The 18072-nt window shown below is 33.4% G+C and overlaps 1 protein-coding gene across 2 annotated transcripts; it reads left to right on the top strand.

Moving 5' to 3' along the window:
• Window positions 1-10778: 10778 nt before the first annotated feature.
• LOC110910090 (two-component response regulator-like APRR3) lies at window positions 10779-17734 on the top strand. 2 transcript variants are annotated; one of them, XM_022154805.2, is made up of 9 exons: window positions 10779-10976; window positions 12831-13295; window positions 14394-14555; window positions 14672-14805; window positions 15043-15204; window positions 15408-15531; window positions 15620-15986; window positions 16320-16989; window positions 17222-17734. In XM_022154805.2, the coding sequence occupies exons 2-9, from the start codon at window positions 12947-12949 to the stop codon at window positions 17393-17395; spliced, it is 2142 nt and encodes a 713-aa protein (XP_022010497.1). In that variant the 5' UTR covers window positions 10779-10976; window positions 12831-12946; the 3' UTR covers window positions 17396-17734. The 2 variants fall into 2 exon arrangements, with proteins under 2 accessions (XP_022010497.1, XP_022010498.1); XM_022154806.2 differs by having other exon boundaries at window positions 10780-10976; window positions 17297-17734.
• Window positions 17735-18072: the final 338 nt, after the last annotated feature.

Below are 18072 nucleotides of genomic sequence, written 5' to 3'. Positions count from 1 at the left end.
GTTTTATTAGCGTAATACGATTTTTTAGAACGACAACATTGGAAGTTATACATGTGTTTTAAATGGCTTTACGAGGATCAGTTATTCACTTACTGGGATTTTGGAAACATATTAAGTATAATCGGATGCCAGTTACATAAACAAAACAGTGTTAAAGATTGATAACTAATTGAGTCGTTTTTTTTCTTTTATAGTTTAAGAGGTTTAAAGTTATTAAGTTAGAGAAGATTTGACATGATAAGCGTGTGCTCAATACATAACCTCTTTACGTATAGAACTACATGAACGATATAATACATTTATGTGTAGTGCTTTGTTGTTTTATTGAAAGAGATAAAGAAAGTGAAATATGCGGTTGCATAATATTCTTGTGTATTAAAATAGTGCTATTATAGTTCTTTACGTAGTGGTTATGTATTGATCGTCTATAACACAATATATATTGTAAAATAAAATCTAGAGAATGTTTATTGGTTTTGCTATAACTAATGTTTAAAAGGTCATGATTAAATTGAGTTATTTTGATTATGATATTAGACATTAGCTATAGTGAATTGTGTAAATGTCCCACTCTTTCATAATATTAGGTCAAGATATCATCTTCATCTCTTAAAAGTTGAAAATATAAAACAAGGATAATTGTTTTTGGCTTCGTATTTAATAAATTTAGGGTCAGCTTTGCTAAGTTGATTTTAGACCAAATAACAACTTGGTAAGCGAAAAGTCATTATTCTTCTAAGATAATAATTAAAATTATTTAATATATCAACTTCAAAGCATGTTTAAAATATTAAACAAATAAATATCCTTTAAGTTAATCTTCTAAGATAATAATTAAAATTTAGTTTGTTCAATATATCAACTTAACAGCATGTTTAAAATAATAAATATCTTTTAGGTTAGAGTAAATTATGACTTTGGCCCCTGTGGTTATTTCACTTTAACCATATCAGCTTAAAAAATAATTTTTTTAACATCTAAGTCCTCAAAGTCATTTTTTCTAACCATTTTAGCCCCAATCACTAACCCCATCCATAGACTTGGTTAAAAACGGGTCATGTGCCCCTCACATGAAGGACATTTATGTCAATTTACCTATTATAGCCATTAAGACCCATTTAATCAAAACAAAGAAACTCTTTATCATCTTCTTCAACTTAACGACACATTTACTAATTTTGGATCCTTTCAAAGATTAAGAGTTGCAACCACCCATGAAAAATTGGTAACAAAATCAACTGAGAAACTTGAGTTTTGATTCCAACTCAAGTTTTGAAAAATTGGTACTCTCATGTGAGGAGCTTATGACCAGTATTTAACTAAGTCTGTGGATGAGATTAGTGATGGGGCCAAAAAGGTTAGAAAACATAATGTTAAGGGCTTAGATGTCAAAAGATTCTTTTTTATACTGACAGAGTTAAAATGAAAGAACCATAAGGGCCAAAATCGTAATTTACTTATAAAGGGTCTGTACGGATCTGACTATGGGGCCCAAAACAGAGTGACAACAGAAGTATGATAGGGAATTTTAAAGTGCTTTTTCCCGTGGAGCGGCCCATGAGGATGAACCGAATCCATGTGTTTATGGGTGGGTCTAGACATATATAGAGTAAACTTCCGTTTTGCTTCCTGTGGTTTGGTCACTTTAATGGTTTTGCTCCAAACCTTTAAAAATAGCCATTTTACTCCTTGATGTTTTGGTTTTGTTGCCAGTTTGCTCCCTGCGGGGAGCAAAATGGAAAAACAAATAATTTGGATGGAGTTAGAGGCGGGGAGCAAACTGGAAAAAAAAAAAACCAAAACATCAGGGAGTAAAATGGCTATTTTTAAAGGTTTGGAGCATAACCGTTAAAGTGACCAAACCACAGGGAGCAAAACGGAAGTTTACTCTATTTTTTACTTGAAGATAATTTTATTAATAATTTCAAAAGAGGCTTTATTTAATTTTCAAATTACTTAGAAAATTTAAGTCAAGTTTTATAAACTTGACTTTTCTACTTTTCAATTTTTGTAAACGTTTTTGTTTTTTGTTTTTTTTTTATCAACTTTTTTAGTTTTTATTTTTAAAAGTTAAGTTTCATTTTATAATCATATGTATTTTAAAAACTTAAGAGCTTCAATGTATTTCTTATTAAATAATAATAAATAAAGTATGAACCAATCATTTAAGCCCTCTCAACAAAATAAAGTTATTTGAAACGATAAATGTTAATGTAACATCATTAGATTCTATAAGTTTGTTTGCGTTATTGATGTTTTATAAAACAAACATTGAACATGAAGAACTATGTCATATATTTGTACCTAATTAATAATATATAACGTGTTAAAAAACAGAGTGAGATAGTGTCTTCTGCATCGTATTTTAAGCAAAAATATATTATTATATCTACAATTCTTGAAATTCTTTATTTAAAATTTGGTTTTATTATGTCACGATCCTTCAAAATGGGTTTAGGTTTCGGGTTTTTTTCCCACGTATGGTTCAATTTTCAAATGTCAATTTCATCTTAAAATCATATGCATCATTCAAGCCCTATTTGTTAATTTTATTTTTTTTTAAAAAAAGGCAATAACATTATAATAAATTTCTGAACTAATATTGCAATATCAAAACTAAAATAACAGTTATATATATACACACATGTAATAATATAAAACAGTCATTGAATTTTCATGATCATATACAATAATATAAAACATACCTCTTAAGCACAACAAATTTAAATATACATACAAAACAAAAGTTCATTGCTTTTATTAAACAAATCGTAATTATATGAAAGCCATGATACAATGATCGTATATTGTCTAAAATTCTATATTGTCTTTTCTCAAACCCACATACATGCCAAAAACATGTTATATCATAACTTTTGAAACATTAGCCTCTCACATAGCTAACATATGACATATCGACATGACCTAAATTACAACCAACCAATGACTTTAAAACAATCTCAAAGGAAGAAATGTTTAATAGTTTAGAAAATGAATAAACATGAAAACAATAAACTAAAATAATTAAGATCAATATGTAATCACTATACTTAAGAACAATTATCACCATAATTTACTAGTTTGGTTAGGGGTTGATACCCTCTCGTACCCCCATTATTCAAGAGATGTGTTAGACTGTGGGGTATGGTGGGCTTGGGTTGGGGCATGAGTTGGGGCATTTGTTGACACGTGGAATGGGAAAAAAATGAAAAATAAAACTCACGCCCATGGGGTATGGTGGGGCTTGAGTTATGAGCTTGGGTTGGGGGCATGAGTTGATACATAGCCATTGAGAGCCTGCCATGTCACCTTGCTAGCCCGCCCCACGCCCGGCTTCAAACCCACGAAAAAGGGGCCACGCCCAAACCCATGCCCACCCGGGGTGGTGGCTTGGGCGTTTTCAGCCCACCCACGCCCAAACCCCCGCCCCATGCCCCGCAGTCTTAATGAAACCATAATCTATTAATCTAGTTCTAAAAACATCACGTGAATCAATAAAGTAGTATATGTACGAGTATGTATGATCTAAATATGATCAAGAGGAGTTCTATACATCCCCCCAATGACTTTATTGAATAGACCATATATTTTAAACTCAAGTATTGGATGATTTGGGTGTTAATCTACGCTTAATGTATCTATTCAATGTGTAGCATATTACGCCGACACATACTTTATTATATCTATAACAATTGTGAAGTTGCATGAACAATAGGAGCACCTACGTTGCAGGTGGCTGCTTTTTTTTTTTTTTTTTTTGTCCTTTTCCGTTTTATGTATATATTATAGTTATTATTGCGCCAAACTATTAAGAAAAACTTTCGCAATTCAGTTGGTTGTATGAACATTCAAATATAGTGAGTGTCTCGGGTTCGAAGCCATTCATGGGAAAGAAATTTTTTATTACCTGCTGCCAAATAAAAGTTTGAATGAACTGTTTCATTTATTATTTTTGTTGTCTTTGTCTATTATTCTTAATAATATTTTCCGTGATTTATTCCTTCTTTCTGATTTTAAATTTGTAATTTTTGTTTTAAAACAAATATCTTTTTAACATACCTTCTTCTTTCTATAGTGTAGCGCATATTAGGGATGAGCATTTGGTACTGGTTCTCATTTTCACCATTTTCGGTACCGGTACGGTACCGGTATTTACGGGTAAAACACCGGTAAGTACCGGTAGCGTATCAGTACCAGTACGAAACCTGTTTATTCGGTTCCGGTACCATTTTTCTCCGTTTTTCGGTACCGGCACCGATTCGGTACCGAACGGGTATCGTGCTCATCCCTAGTGCAGATTGAACCTTACTAGACGTAATGTATTTTTTTATGTACGGATATTGTTTTTGTTAATGCACGACCTGTTTTTTTTTTCTTTCGGTTGTTATACCGAGTTTTGGTACCGTATTAATCCTGTTACAAAACAAAACGAAACGAATCGATAACGTTTGAATTACCCGCGGCGTGATAAAGTATAGAGTAAAAGCTACCCGACTCGTATAATTACAAGAACCACGATTTCATTAGGGATTTAACCCACCACTGTCATGAGATGAAGAGACCAAGAGGCCATCCAACTCTACAATTCTTATCCATCCAATAAAGGATAAGCTTTCTTGTTTGACCGCCTTTCTCGTTGGAATCTTGTTAGCTAGGGCTATAAACGAGCTGAACATTCAGCGAACAGTTCGTGAATTGCTCAGCGAGAAGTTCGTTTATGTTCGTTCACGAACACGAACAAGATATTCTGTTCTATTAACTAAATGAACGAACATGAAAAAATGTCTCATTCGTTAGACTGCATTCGTAAACGTTCGATAATATGTTCGTTTACATTTGTGTTCATTTGTTTATGTTAATTTGTGAAGAAAAAAAGTTAATATTTTACTTTCACCCTTAAGTTTTACTTTCACCCTAAACGTTAGTTAATAATTATATTAAAAAAATACTATAGCGTAAACTCATATGTAAATATATGAAGAAGTTGGACACCAAAGACATTTTTTTGAGATATGTCTAAGTAACTTTAGATAATTATGTTTTAAATTAGCAAAGTTTGATTTATCGTATGGTGCTTGTAGTAGACTTCTTGTGTCTTGATTTCTTGATTTATCATTTAGTGGTTGTATTTGACTGCTTGAGTTTGATGTTTAAGGTTAATGGTGTTTTTTTTAATTTCAAGTTTAATGTTCATTCGTGTTCGTTACGGTGTTCATGAACTGTTCATGGACAACTAAAATTCCTTAACAAATGAACACAAACATAAACCTTTGTTTGACATGTGTCACGAACATTTGCATTTCCTTAATGAAGGAACACGAACATGGCCTCGTTAATATTTGTTCGGTTCGTTTCCAGCCTTAAATTGTTAGTGAATCATTTGAAGACGATGGTCATATTCACAGTTTTCTTAAATTGTTATGAAATGTTTTTGTGCGGGTAACTTCTTTAGAATGTAATAGAACTAGCGTTATGCCCCGTCCGCGTTGCGGGGCGTAAAATCAAATATTTTTTAGTTTCATAATATGTACGCATGTATTTCGGTTACTTTTACATACTACTTATAAGACGATCTCAATAAAAAATACATTGAGTCAAAAAATTAAACAAAATACTACTATAGTTTTGCAAAAAAAAATAAAAAACAAAAATGATGGCAAGCCTGTAATTTTGAGATGGGGTAAAATAGTAATTTGTCGGGACCAATGAGCGAGTGCTAGACAGCTGCTTGACACAAATAAAAGTTACATTGAGTCAACTAAGTAAAATAAAATAGTACTATAGTTTTGCAAAAAAAAAAAAAAATTGATTGCAAGATCACAATTTTTAGCTGGGTGAAAATTGTAATATTTGAAATGGGAGCAAAATCATAAGTTAGAACTGAGAGCAAAATCGTATTTTTAAGCTGGGGGCAAAATGATAATTTTATTTTGAATTTGGGGCAAAATCATAATTTTGAACTAATGACAAAATCGTAATTTTGAGCTAGAGCTGGTGGCAAAATCATAATTTTGAACTGATGATAAAATCGTAATTTTGAACTCGGGATAAAAACATAATTTTATTTACAACTTGAGACAAAAACTTAATTTTAAACTGTGGGTAAAATCGTAATTAAAAACTGAGGTAAAATCGTAATTTATTCGGGCAAACGTAGATATATAAAATGAAAGATTACAACTTGAAAAAGCAAAAGAAAAAAAAAAAAAGAAAATCAGCGCATGTCCACCCACACCTACCAATAAATGTGGAGCATGTTACCCCTCATAGGGTTTGTAGATATAGAAGATTTCTATAAGTTTCAAAACAAATTCTCTATCAAAATTAAAAAAAAAAAAATACAATTATGAGTAGATAACGATCATGTATCATGTTTGATATCTATATCAAAATTTACCTTACAACGTAAAGGCAAAAGGTATGGTATACTTCATGTATTATTTTGATGGGAAAAGATCAAATAGGAAGTTAATTTTCGCTAGGAAAGATAGGAAGCCATAGGATTATGACATGTGGCAAATTTTAAAATAAAGAGAAAGGGTATTTTAGTCAATCCAACTCCTTCTTCTTTCTTTTTCAAACAGGCAAAAGTGGATTGACTAGAATGCCCTTGAACAAACTCACACGCCTTTTTTCTTCCTTTTAATTTCCCTGATTTAATCTTAGCCCTTGATTAACTTAATGGATGGTCAATATCACTTCCTATCCTTCCTAGCCAAATAAACTTTCTATTGTATCTCCACCCTTATTTTGATTACCAAAAATGAGCAATCTCAAGAGTAAAACAAAAGAAAAAGTAGTACACCCACATTTAAATTTATGGCATTTATTGACTCCCTTGTTTTCCATTCTCCTTTACTATATAGTATATTGTATAAATAAATTATAGTTTTCATAACATCTACATAGTTCTATATATTATATACCTAATTTTGAAAATAAAAAAACAAGAAAATCACCAAATTTATAAACCAAAGCATGTTAGCGACATTAACTCAAACAGGCAAAAGTGGATTTATGTGGCATTTGAGGGCCCAAAGTGCAAACAAATTATAGAAGTCGGTGTGTGTTATTTCCAAATTTAGAATTAAGTTGGTATCCATCTGATTCACTTCCGAATGACATTGCTTTTCACGGATCATTCTATCACCACGCGTTGCATTATTAAGTAGATAACTTGTGTAACAAGTTCTATCTTTGTAACGGTAAACCAATCCAAACTAGGATATATTTAAACCCTATTGAACTAAATAAACCTAAACCATTAAATAATATATGATTATCATGGTTGGTAACAAATGCAAACTAAAAGTGAACTCCTTTGACAAATATTATAACACCTGTACTGAGATGTTTGGTTCAGTGGTCAAAAGGCATGTCCTCTTTAGTGGAGGCGCATGTTTAATTTCCGCTTGGGTCATTTTCGAGGGACATCTGAGTGAAAGGACGAATGGACTTTAATCCCAGGTTCGAACCTGGCGGGGACGAGGGTTTATGGATTCTATCCGGTTCCCGTGCATCAGGGGGCACGATCTCATGGCGGTCAAGAAGTCGACCTTAAATATAACTCCGAACAAGATGGGTGGACAAGATGGGTTCACACATGAGATTCTTTAGTATATATTTATGACAATTAGATATATTTAAACCCCGATGGCATTACTTTGAGACGTGAATCCCCATCTTCTCCCATAACCTACAAATTTTCAACTAGTATTAGTTTTATTTTTATCACCGGTGATGAATGTTTTATATCCGTGATTGCTTATAGCATTAGCTATTTTCGTTTCAATATCAAATATCAATGAGCATTGTGGTGAGTCGTAGAGTCAAAAGTGTTCATATTTAAAGTTTTTTTTTCTTTACTTTTCTAAAACTAATGTTAAAACAACAATTAGATCTAAATATTTTGTATTGAGTCGATATTTTTCAAATAATCTATCTTTACTAACTTAGATCGATATCTTTTCAGACCAAAAGCAAACAAAGTCCTTTTATAATAAATCATGTTAATAAACTAGTTATCAAGATTCAAGAGTGGCTCTCTTTGTGTGTCGTGTTATTTACCCAAGTTAGCTAAGTCAACAACTAAGCCCAACTTTATATTTTAATTATAAGATGAATAAGACTTAGCTTATTATAAGCTCCAGACTTCTCTTACCACTGATATTGTTCGTTTTGCCCTTGATGGGTTACCCATTGAAAGACTCACAGATTTGTTTTTTGTTGCCCCGGTGGAGACTTCAAAGGAGGTCGTCCATCTTGGTTCTACTCCCACTTGAGCACACTTAACTGTCGATTTTTCATGTGCTCCACAACCAACTAAGCCCAAAATGCGTTGGTGATTTAAGAGCCGAGTCCTATCTTATGAACCAAGAATCTCTCTTGGCTACAGCCGATGTGGGATTATAGTCCATGTTAATCTTCTCGGTATTGGTATCAGTATCGTTACACTTATAATGATGGTTTTTTTAATCGATATATGAATAAAGCTAATCGTTTTAACACTTCCATCCAACAACACTTGTTTTTTTTTTTTTCATTCAGAAATCAAGATCTTTTCCAACTCTTCGTACGTGACATTCTTCTTCACTTCAACATACCAAATTACATCCTCATGATCTTCTTTATACTCACTAAATGTGTTCTTGTTAATTATGGCTTTCACACCAATAAACCCTCAAGCAAACCAATAACGCCTTACTAGTTGCTCAAAAGCAAGTAAAAATTATATTTACATACTTCTTATCTACAAAACAAATTTGTATCCATTAGACCGATACACGTAACAAATTGTAATTTTAATCATTTACTGGTAAATATTTATATTATTATATCTTGACGTATAACAAAAATTTAATCTGAGTAAATAAATAATTATAATGAAAATCAATTGAATAGCTTATACATGTAAAATTAACTATAATTTTAGGTTTAATTCCATTCTAAAAAAGAGCGGTGACATAAATGGAATTACATCTATCTTCGTTTAAAATGAACGTCAGAATAATAACGTTATGTATAGAAATATTCTATTTAAAAGTAATTACTCTAGTTATATATATTTAAATTAAATCGGTATGTAATTACATAATCTCACTAGTTAAATAATTTATCTATATAATTATACTACTAAATAGGGCTACAAACGAATCAAACGGATCTTGTTCATTTGTTAATAAATATATGTGTTCATGAACTGTTGCTGAACACTTACCGAATGAGATTTTATGTTCGGGTTCGTTTGTTAAGGAAATAAACTTGTTCGTGTTCGTTTGTTATTGTTTGTTACTTTTAGGCAACAAACAAAAACGGACGTAGATGAGCACAAATGCGCACAAACTAATGTTCATGAACACAAATGAAACAAAGAAACACAAATAGACATTCATGAACAAATATATAATACACTGACACTTATCAAATATTTTATTTGTCGGAATTTTGAAGTATTTAGATAATATATAAAAACTAAAAACACTTTTGAACACAAACAAACACGTTACCGAACGTTCACGAACAGAAATAAACGAACAGAGCCTCTGTTCATGTTTGTTCATTTAACTAAACGAATGAAATTTGTTGTTCGTGTTCGTTTTTTAATAAACGAAGGAACACAAACGAACTACGCCAAACGGTTTACGAACTGTTCGCTTAACTTTTGGTTCGTTTGCATCCTTACGACTAAATACCGTAAGATAAGGCTGTAAACGAACTGAACGTTCAGCGAACGGTGTGTGAACCGTTCGCTGGGAACTTCGTTTATGTTCGCTGGATTAGCTTAATGAACGAACATGAACAAAAAAAATCGTCCGGTTAGCTTAGCGAACGAAACGAGCAAAGGTCTCGTCGTTCGACTGCGTTCGTGAACATTCGGTAATATTCGTTTTCGTTTAATTATGTTAAAAAATAATAAATAATAAACTTTTAATCTAAACATACTGAAAACTTGAAACCCTATTGTTTTCTAAGTTAGCTAAAATTTAAACATTCAAGAAATTTTTAGGATAATTATGTCTAAGTAATTCGATAATTATGTTTAAATTAGTTAAACTTGATTCATCGTTTGGTAATTGTAGTAGACTTCTTGTGTTTTGATTTATCATTTGATGATTGTATTTAACTACTTATGTCAAATGTTTAAGGTTTCTAATGTTTTTATTTTTAATTTCAAGTCAAATGTTCGTTTACGTTCGTTTGTGTTCGAGACCAGTGTTTACGAATAGTTCATGAATAAATGAATTTCCTTAACGAACAAACACGAACAAAAACTTATGTTCGGTATACGTTCGTGAACAATTCGCGAACATGTTAATTTTCTTAACGAACGAACACGAACATGGCCCCGTTCATGTTCGTTCGGTTCGATTACAGCCATACCGTAAGACCATGATGCATTGTGAAAGCTGGCAATGGCATTACAGAAATATCCCCAACAAGGAAGGGCAATCCCGTAGAAAAACCCACACGGCTTTCCAATCAAACTAACGGAAAAGGACGTTTTCGTTATCCTTCTGTTAATCCAGTGGGAGCCCACACCCACAGAAAAGCAGCAGAACCTTTAACTCATCTCACATTTGGCCACGTGTCCACACAAATCGGATCTAAAACGATCTCCATAGGATCCGTAATCCGCCCGAAACAACTCTCAGCCCGTATATTGATCTCATCTTACGTGTCATCCCACGTGGCACATCACGTGTCAACCATTACGTCCGTCGATTAGTCCACGTAAGCAGACCGAATATAATATCTTCATCTGAGGAGCCAATAGATTGCAGACTCGCTTTACTTTTTAAGACAACCTATCAAACCCTATATATAAATCTTCATGTGGTGTGATTTCTTCAAAAGTTAAATCGTTTGTTCGATCAATTAGATCTGAATTTGGAGTATGTTGTGTGGATGATTTGACCTAATTTTGCCGATTTCTGCTTCGAGTCAAAGTTCCGTCAATTGTGTCTCCGATATCCACGGTAATGTGATTATTGTTAACAATAATGATAATCGGTGATTGTTGACGAAATGGTGAATGGATGATTGGAGAAAGTGTTTTGTTTAGAATACTGTAACTATATTTTGCTTTTCAAATTTAGGTGTTTTTGTTTTTAGTTTTTTGATGAATTTTTATGAGTTTCAGATGAGTGTTAGGGTTTGTTCTAGAGGTATGGTTTAGTTGCTTTTTTTTTCAATTTTGTCGGTTTTTAGTTGTGAGATGAGTTTTTATGGTTTTCAGACTGAGACGAGTATTAATAAAGGCTTGTTCTAGAGTTTTTTTTTTTTTTAATTGGTCGGTTTTTTAAGTTTTGTGATGAATTGCTATGGTTTTCAGATGAGTATTAAAGGCTTGTTCTAGAGTTTTTTTTAATTGGTCGGTTTTTTTTTAGTTTTGTGATGAATTGCTATGGTTTTCAGATGAGAATTAGGGTTTGTTCTAGAGGTTTGGTTTTGTTTTGCAAGTGATATTGATTTAATTAATTTTACTTGATTTTTTTTTATTTTGAGAAAAAAATGGTTTTCTGTTGATGCAGACATTTTTTTTTTCTAAGTATTATGAATTAGCTGCTTAAAGTATAATCTAAATATATGGAATGGCTTTTTTTTTTGGAGGTTTTGTTTTATATTGAGATGGTGTTTTGTGTTTCTGTCTATACTAGTTTGTCTGTAACAATTTTTTTTTTTTTTTTTTTTTTATAAAAAATGTTTTTTTTTCTTCTCTGAATCTCAGATTAGTATTATTGATTCAACTGATTTTACCTGGAATTTCTTCTTAGCTGAAGAAAAAATAATGAACTTCTAAGTATTATGAATAGTTGCTTAAAGTATCTTCTACTTATAAACAATGACCATATCTTTGGAGATTTTGGTTTATTTTGAGAAAGTATTTTGTGTTTCTGTCTATAGTAGTTTGTCTGTAACAAATTTTTTATAAAAAAATTGGAATTTTTTATTTGTTTTTATGAATCTCAGATGAGTATTATTATTTTACTTGGAATTGCTTCTTACTTCCAGAAAAAATGGTTTTTTTTTTCGTCGATTGATGATGAAATTCTAAGTATTATGAATTAGTTGCTAAAAGTATCATCTAAATAAAAATATTGACCATTTATTTGGAGATTTTGGTTTAATTTGAGAAAGTGTTTTGTGTTTCTGTCTAGAGTAGTTTGTCTGTAACAATTTTTTTTTTTTCAATTGGTCATTTTTTTCTATGAACTCCAGATGCGCGTATATTACTGTATTAGGGTTCATTCTAGAGTTGTTTTTTCTTTTTTTTCCTTTTGCAAGTAATATTGATATAATTGCTTATAGTGTCATGGAAGCTTAAAAATACTTCCTAGGCCTGATTAACTTGGATTTTTTTCTTACTTTGAGAAAAAAGCGATTTTCTGTAAATTGAGATGTCTGTAAAACTGTGAATATCAGCAGTCTGGTGATTGTTGAGTTTATATGTGGTTTCAAATGAAATTAGTAGAAACCTTGTTGGGCTAGATTGTTTGATCCACACATTTTCTTTCTAATTATCATGATTTAGTTGCTTAAAGTACTATCTATATCTAAAAAGACCATTTATTTGGACATTTCGTTTTATTTTGAGATAGTTGATGGATGTATGATCTAAGAAAGATCAAACTTCGCTGTAAAGTAGTTCTCTCTTTATATGTATATTGATGATGAAATCTGCATGTAATTATTGTGGATTAGTGGTATTAAAGGTGGGAGATCCGATGATGAAATAAACGAAATCTGCAATAACAGTCAACTGCGAAAAAATTACTTCTCTTTCATTATGCAACAACTATGGTTCTAATTCGATTATGTGTTTTATGTAGAATTATTTGAAGAGTTTCTCAAAAAGCTTTCGCTGCTTGGAGAAAAACATTATGTGCCACTTTCCGACGAAAAAAGAACTCGTTTTAATTTCTCAAAGTTTATTTGAATATTGTTGATGAGGAGAGTTGGGGTGAGCACGAATGTTCCAGCACCTAAAGGGTTGGCAGAACTTAACCACCATAACCGGGTTGACTTAAAGGAAGGGAGAAATGGGTTCCGGTTTGACGGGCAAGGGATGTCTGAAGAAGACGAGTCAAGAATTAATGAAGATGTGAATATTATTAGGCCCAATGAGTTGGGCCAGGCCCATGCTATGTTGCATAGGCAACGACAACAACCTCAGGGGCCTGTGGTTCAATGGGAGAGCTTTCTGCCTCTTAGGTCTCTAAAGGTTCTTCTAGTTGAAAATGATGATTCAACCCGTCATGTTGTTAATGCTCTCCTCCGTAATTGCGGCTATGAAGGTTTATATAACTATTTAATTTAATTTCCCAATCGGTACATATAACATGTAAAATATTTCTTTTCATGTAAATTTACTCAAACTGTCAGTTTATCAAACTAACCCATCACATGCTATATATAAGTGTTTTTGTCCCATAGTTACTCTACATGACTACAAAACTCATCCTTGTAAATTGTAATTACTTAAGTTTTTCTGTTGTTCAACATTTTTCAGGGCAAAATAGACAAATACATTCAGATGCCTATACTAGTTATCCAAACAGTCTTAATGAATTTCAGTTGAGACTTCATATGCCTGCCTTTTTTAACATTCAGATCATCATATTTCAGTCTTTAATACCCAAACACCCCCCCCCCCACACACACACACACACGCATACACATAGTCATTCACCACCATTTGACTTTTTCTGCAGTCAGATTTTCTTAAAAACTTATGCTTATAATGTGAAACTACCAATTTTTTTTTAGTTTCTAAATCATGAAAAAAAATACTATATGATAAAACACACACACACACACACACACAGTCATCCACCACCATTTGACCTTTTCAGCAGTCATGCTAATCATGTGAAACTAACAATTCTCTCTAGTTTCTAAATCTTTAAAGGAAAAAAAGAATTATATTTATGATAAATCCTTTGTTGTCTGTCAATAGGTTATTTTGATATGGGCGCGTTTAATGTGATGCCAGAATTTCTAGATTCTTAAGATAAAAAGGATATGGATACGTCTTTACATGTGTGTGTGTGTAATTGAATTAATACCAGTCTGAAATGAAACAATAAGAACAAAATTCATCTCATAAGAGAACATACGTTAGCTAAAGTATTATCTTGCCTTTTCTTTTACTTTGTGTGTTCATATTACGCTAGTTATTGAGGAAAAGTAATTCATTGTACGATGCAAGTTTAGCCCATACATTTATAGCTTCAATATATATAAGTCATATTTTCATCCCTTTTATCTAAAAAGAACCAGATTCCCCATTGTGGGTATATTCTCTAGGTAGACTTTATGCAAGAAATTAACCGTCACATTCTTGATTAATTTAATACAATTTGATTAACGAAATGTTAATTATTTGATGCCAGTTACGGCTGTAGCGAATGGTCTAGAAGCATGGAAACTGTTGATTGATCTAAACAAGCAAATTGATCTTGTTTTAACCGAGGTAGTTATGCCATATTTATCGGGTATTGGTCTGTTATCCAAGATAATGAACCACGCTACTCGCAAGAATATCCCAGTGATAAGTGAGTGTATCTTTCCACTTCTCCTCAAAGTTGTTCAAATATTACGAAATATATATATATTTTTGTTAAGGTTTTTCATATAACGAATTGTCGTACTTAATGAGTTTTACATGCAGTGATGTCATCCGATGACTCAATGGGTATAGTCTTTAATTGTTTATCCAAAGGTGCAGTTGACTTTTTAGTCAAGCCTATTCGAAAGAATGAGCTAAAAAACCTCTGGCAGCATGTATGGAGGAAATGTCACAGTGTGAGTTAATTTGGTTGTATTATGGTTTATGTATCATTAAAATTGGACCAGTTTTGGACTTCGGCTTCAGGTGTGTTCTGATTTCGTATGCTGAATTATTGTGGGGTGGAGTGTACTGGATTCGAGCTCCAATATGCTCATCTGTCCATATCAGATTTGAAAAAAAAAAAAAAAAAATTCACTAATAGTCTAAAAATCTGCCTTTTGTTTTGCCTTAATGTCTTGTGTTTTAATCAGTCAAGCGGTAGTGGTAGTGGGAGTGGGAGTGAGAGCGGCATACGGGACCACAAATCCACTAAATCAAGAAGCAATCAAGAGTCTGATGACAACAGTGACAACAGTGATGAAGATGATAAGTTGAATGCTAAGGGTGGGAGCGACAATGGGAGTGGAACTCAGGTAATTTTTCAGTTCTCTAATGAAATTCCGGGCCATTTTATCTTAAAGTTTTAATCTTTTAAGAACTATGTATCGTGTGAAGTACCTCGAATACTTCTTTGTACCGAGAATTTGGTTGATTTTGAACAAGCAATTTTACATAAAGCAAAAATTCAAGTAGCGAATTTCTCAGTTAATTACACTGTTTAATTTGTGTTATTTAGAGTTCTTGGCCAAAGAAGGTTGTAGAAGTTGATAGCTCCCAAGCAAATTCTTTGTGGGACAACGTACCAAATCCTCATGATGTCACTTCTGCTCAAGTTGCAAGGCCTGAAACATCTAAACTCGGTAATACATTGGAACCGATTTAATTTTAAAGTTAATTAATAAAAAGACAGATATATATTTCTCTAATATTTCTGGTTTGTTATTGTAGAAATCATTGAAATGGGAAAGGACTTGGAGATCGGAGTCCCGAAAAGTACTAGTTTCGAGGTTGAAGACACAAACAAAAAGATGGACAAATTTTGTGAATCAAACATGGAGAAAGTGGGTGATAAGGTTGATATCAGTATGCAACTTGGTTGCGAAACCGGTGCATCTAGAACCGAACCTCTTAATGCTCATAAGGACGCTTTAAAGGCAAACCAGTTGCTTAAAAACATTAATATCGAAGACAATTATTCTAAGGAATCACATGCTCTTGAGCTCAGTTTGAAGCGGCCTAGAGATGTGGAGGATGCTGATGCGAGCACCCAAGAACGTAATGTCTTGCGGCATTCTGGTCTCTCCGCCTTCTCAAGGTGTGTTGTGTGTATAGGTGGAGAATATTGTTCGGGCAGGTAGATAAGCGTATGGGTGCAAACGAGCCGAGCGGCTCGTGAGCTACTCGAGATCGGCTTGAGAAAAAGCTCGAAACAAGCCGAGCCTTATCGAGCCCGAGCCGAGCGTGAACCTAAAATAAAGCTTGTTTATATATCGAGCCTGAGCTCGAGCCTGGCATGTGAGGCTCGTCTAAAATAAAGCTTGTCTATATTACTACAATACTTATGTAGATTCATTCGACATTTTTTACACATGACCCTATGTTAAAACATAACACATGTCGGCTCATATATAAGCTCACTGCTATGCAGGTACAACACTGTATCAAATGTTAATCAAACTCCAACTGGGAATGTGGACAGTTGCTCACCACCCCCTGCTGATATAAGCTCAGAAGAAGCAAAACGAAATAACATACTATCTAACTCAAATGGGACCCCCAATCAGCGTTCCAACGGCAGTGACGATTTAGGGTCCACCACCAACAATGCTTTCACAACCAAACCAGATGACAACCCACTCCCCGTTGTTGTTCACAAGCATGCCATGCAAGCACTCGTCCCTTGTGCTAATAATAAAGATGCCGTAGTTAAGACCACCGTTCCACAACGAAAGGCGCCGGTTCAAGTCCGCCACCACCATCACCACTACCACCACCATCACCACCATGTCCACAACAAAACTGGCGATGGATTTTCAAGAAACATGGGGTCTAACTTCTTGACTGGTTCAACAGAAGGAAATGCTCTAAATTATGGTAGTGGATCGGGAAGTAATAATAAGAGCAATGGTGAAAATGGAGCAATTGTTGAAGGTGGTATGATTGAAAACGGTGTCGGTAATGGTGGCCCCACAGTATTTAATGGTGGTGATGGAAGTGGTGGAAGTGGAAGTGGTGTTGATCAAGAACGCTTAACTCAGCGTAAGGTTGCCCTTAATAAATTCCTCCAGAAGAGAAAAGTAAGATGCTTTAAGAAAAAGGTAGCCTCTTTTTTCATAACAATAATCAAACACACAAACTCACAATAATCAAAGCTTCTTGTTTTTCTCTCATCTATAGGAGTGATAGTTCAGTTTTTGACAAAATTAAAGGGTGTATCTAATTTTCTCTGCAATTTTCCCTTTTCATTTCTTTTTAAATATGAACTTTCACTTCTTCTATTGGTGAAATACACAAAATACTGATTATTGTGATTTAAGTTGCAATAAACAGATAACCAACCGTGAATCCAAACGGCCGCTTAACAACGGAGGTAATCTGTTTTGTTTGGTTTGGTGGATTTTGAAGGTGCGATACCAGAGCAGGAAGAAGCTAGCAGAACAGAGACCACGAGTTCGTGGACAATTTGTTAAACGTGGGGTCAACAATGAGGATGCAGATTCGTAACGGTTGACTTTGACTTTGTTTTTGATATCGAATAAATAAAAATTAGTCGTCGTCTAGATATGAAGGGTACATTTTAAGATACGTGGGGATGCAATGAAGGATTTTAGAAGGAGGAAGAAGTTCAACCGAATCTTCAATTAAAACATAGTCTCCCGTTTCTAGCAGTAAGTTTTTTTTTTATTTCCCAAAATAAGGTTTTTTTTCGGTTCGCTTAGATATCGTTTGATTTTGGAAAGCTTTCTTCTAGAGAAGCTTTCTTCTATGCAGAATGTTGCTTTATGTCTTGAACCTGTGTCCAAGTTTATCTTTCTATTTGAGCAAGTTGCTTTGTTCATCTCATTACATGTTTCTCAACTTTTAGTTTGTGTTTGCTGCGTGCCATGTTTTAGAATTCCATTCAGTCTTACAGGTTGTTCAGGTGAGAAAGCTGACCCAGACAGACTTATCCACTAAACTAATATTCCAAAATCTGTTTGAACCATTGAGCAGCTCCTCCGGTCAACCATTTTGGCATGGGTTGAGTTATCGATCAAATACATATATTGTTTTTATATCGTGTAGATCTTTTCACGTGTATTAACATAGGTCTCATGATACGATTATCTTTAAATAAATACGGACGGTGTAACCTATATATGGTTCTGATTTGGGCTCCATCAACTTACGGGCTTCATTCC

The sequence above is a fragment of the Helianthus annuus genome, chromosome 8, assembly GCF_002127325.2.
Source record: "Helianthus annuus cultivar XRQ/B chromosome 8, HanXRQr2.0-SUNRISE, whole genome shotgun sequence".
NCBI lineage: Eukaryota > Viridiplantae > Streptophyta > Magnoliopsida > Asterales > Asteraceae > Helianthus > Helianthus annuus.
Note: the sequence above shows the minus strand (reverse complement) of the source record. Positions and strands in the feature narration are given on the sequence as shown.

Bases quoted from the DNA above. Each gene is read 5' to 3' on its own strand.
- LOC110910090 (XM_022154805.2), top strand. From the start codon at position 12,947: ATGAGGAGAGTTGGGGTGAGCACGAATGTTCCAGCACCTAAAGGGTTG. The intron at 13,296-14,393 runs GTTTATATAACT...ATTTGATGCCAG, and splicing joins CCGTAATTGCGGCTATGAAG to TTACGGCTGTAGCGAATGGT. The intron at 15,987-16,319 runs GTGTGTTGTGTG...ACTGCTATGCAG, and splicing joins GGTCTCTCCGCCTTCTCAAG to GTACAACACTGTATCAAATG.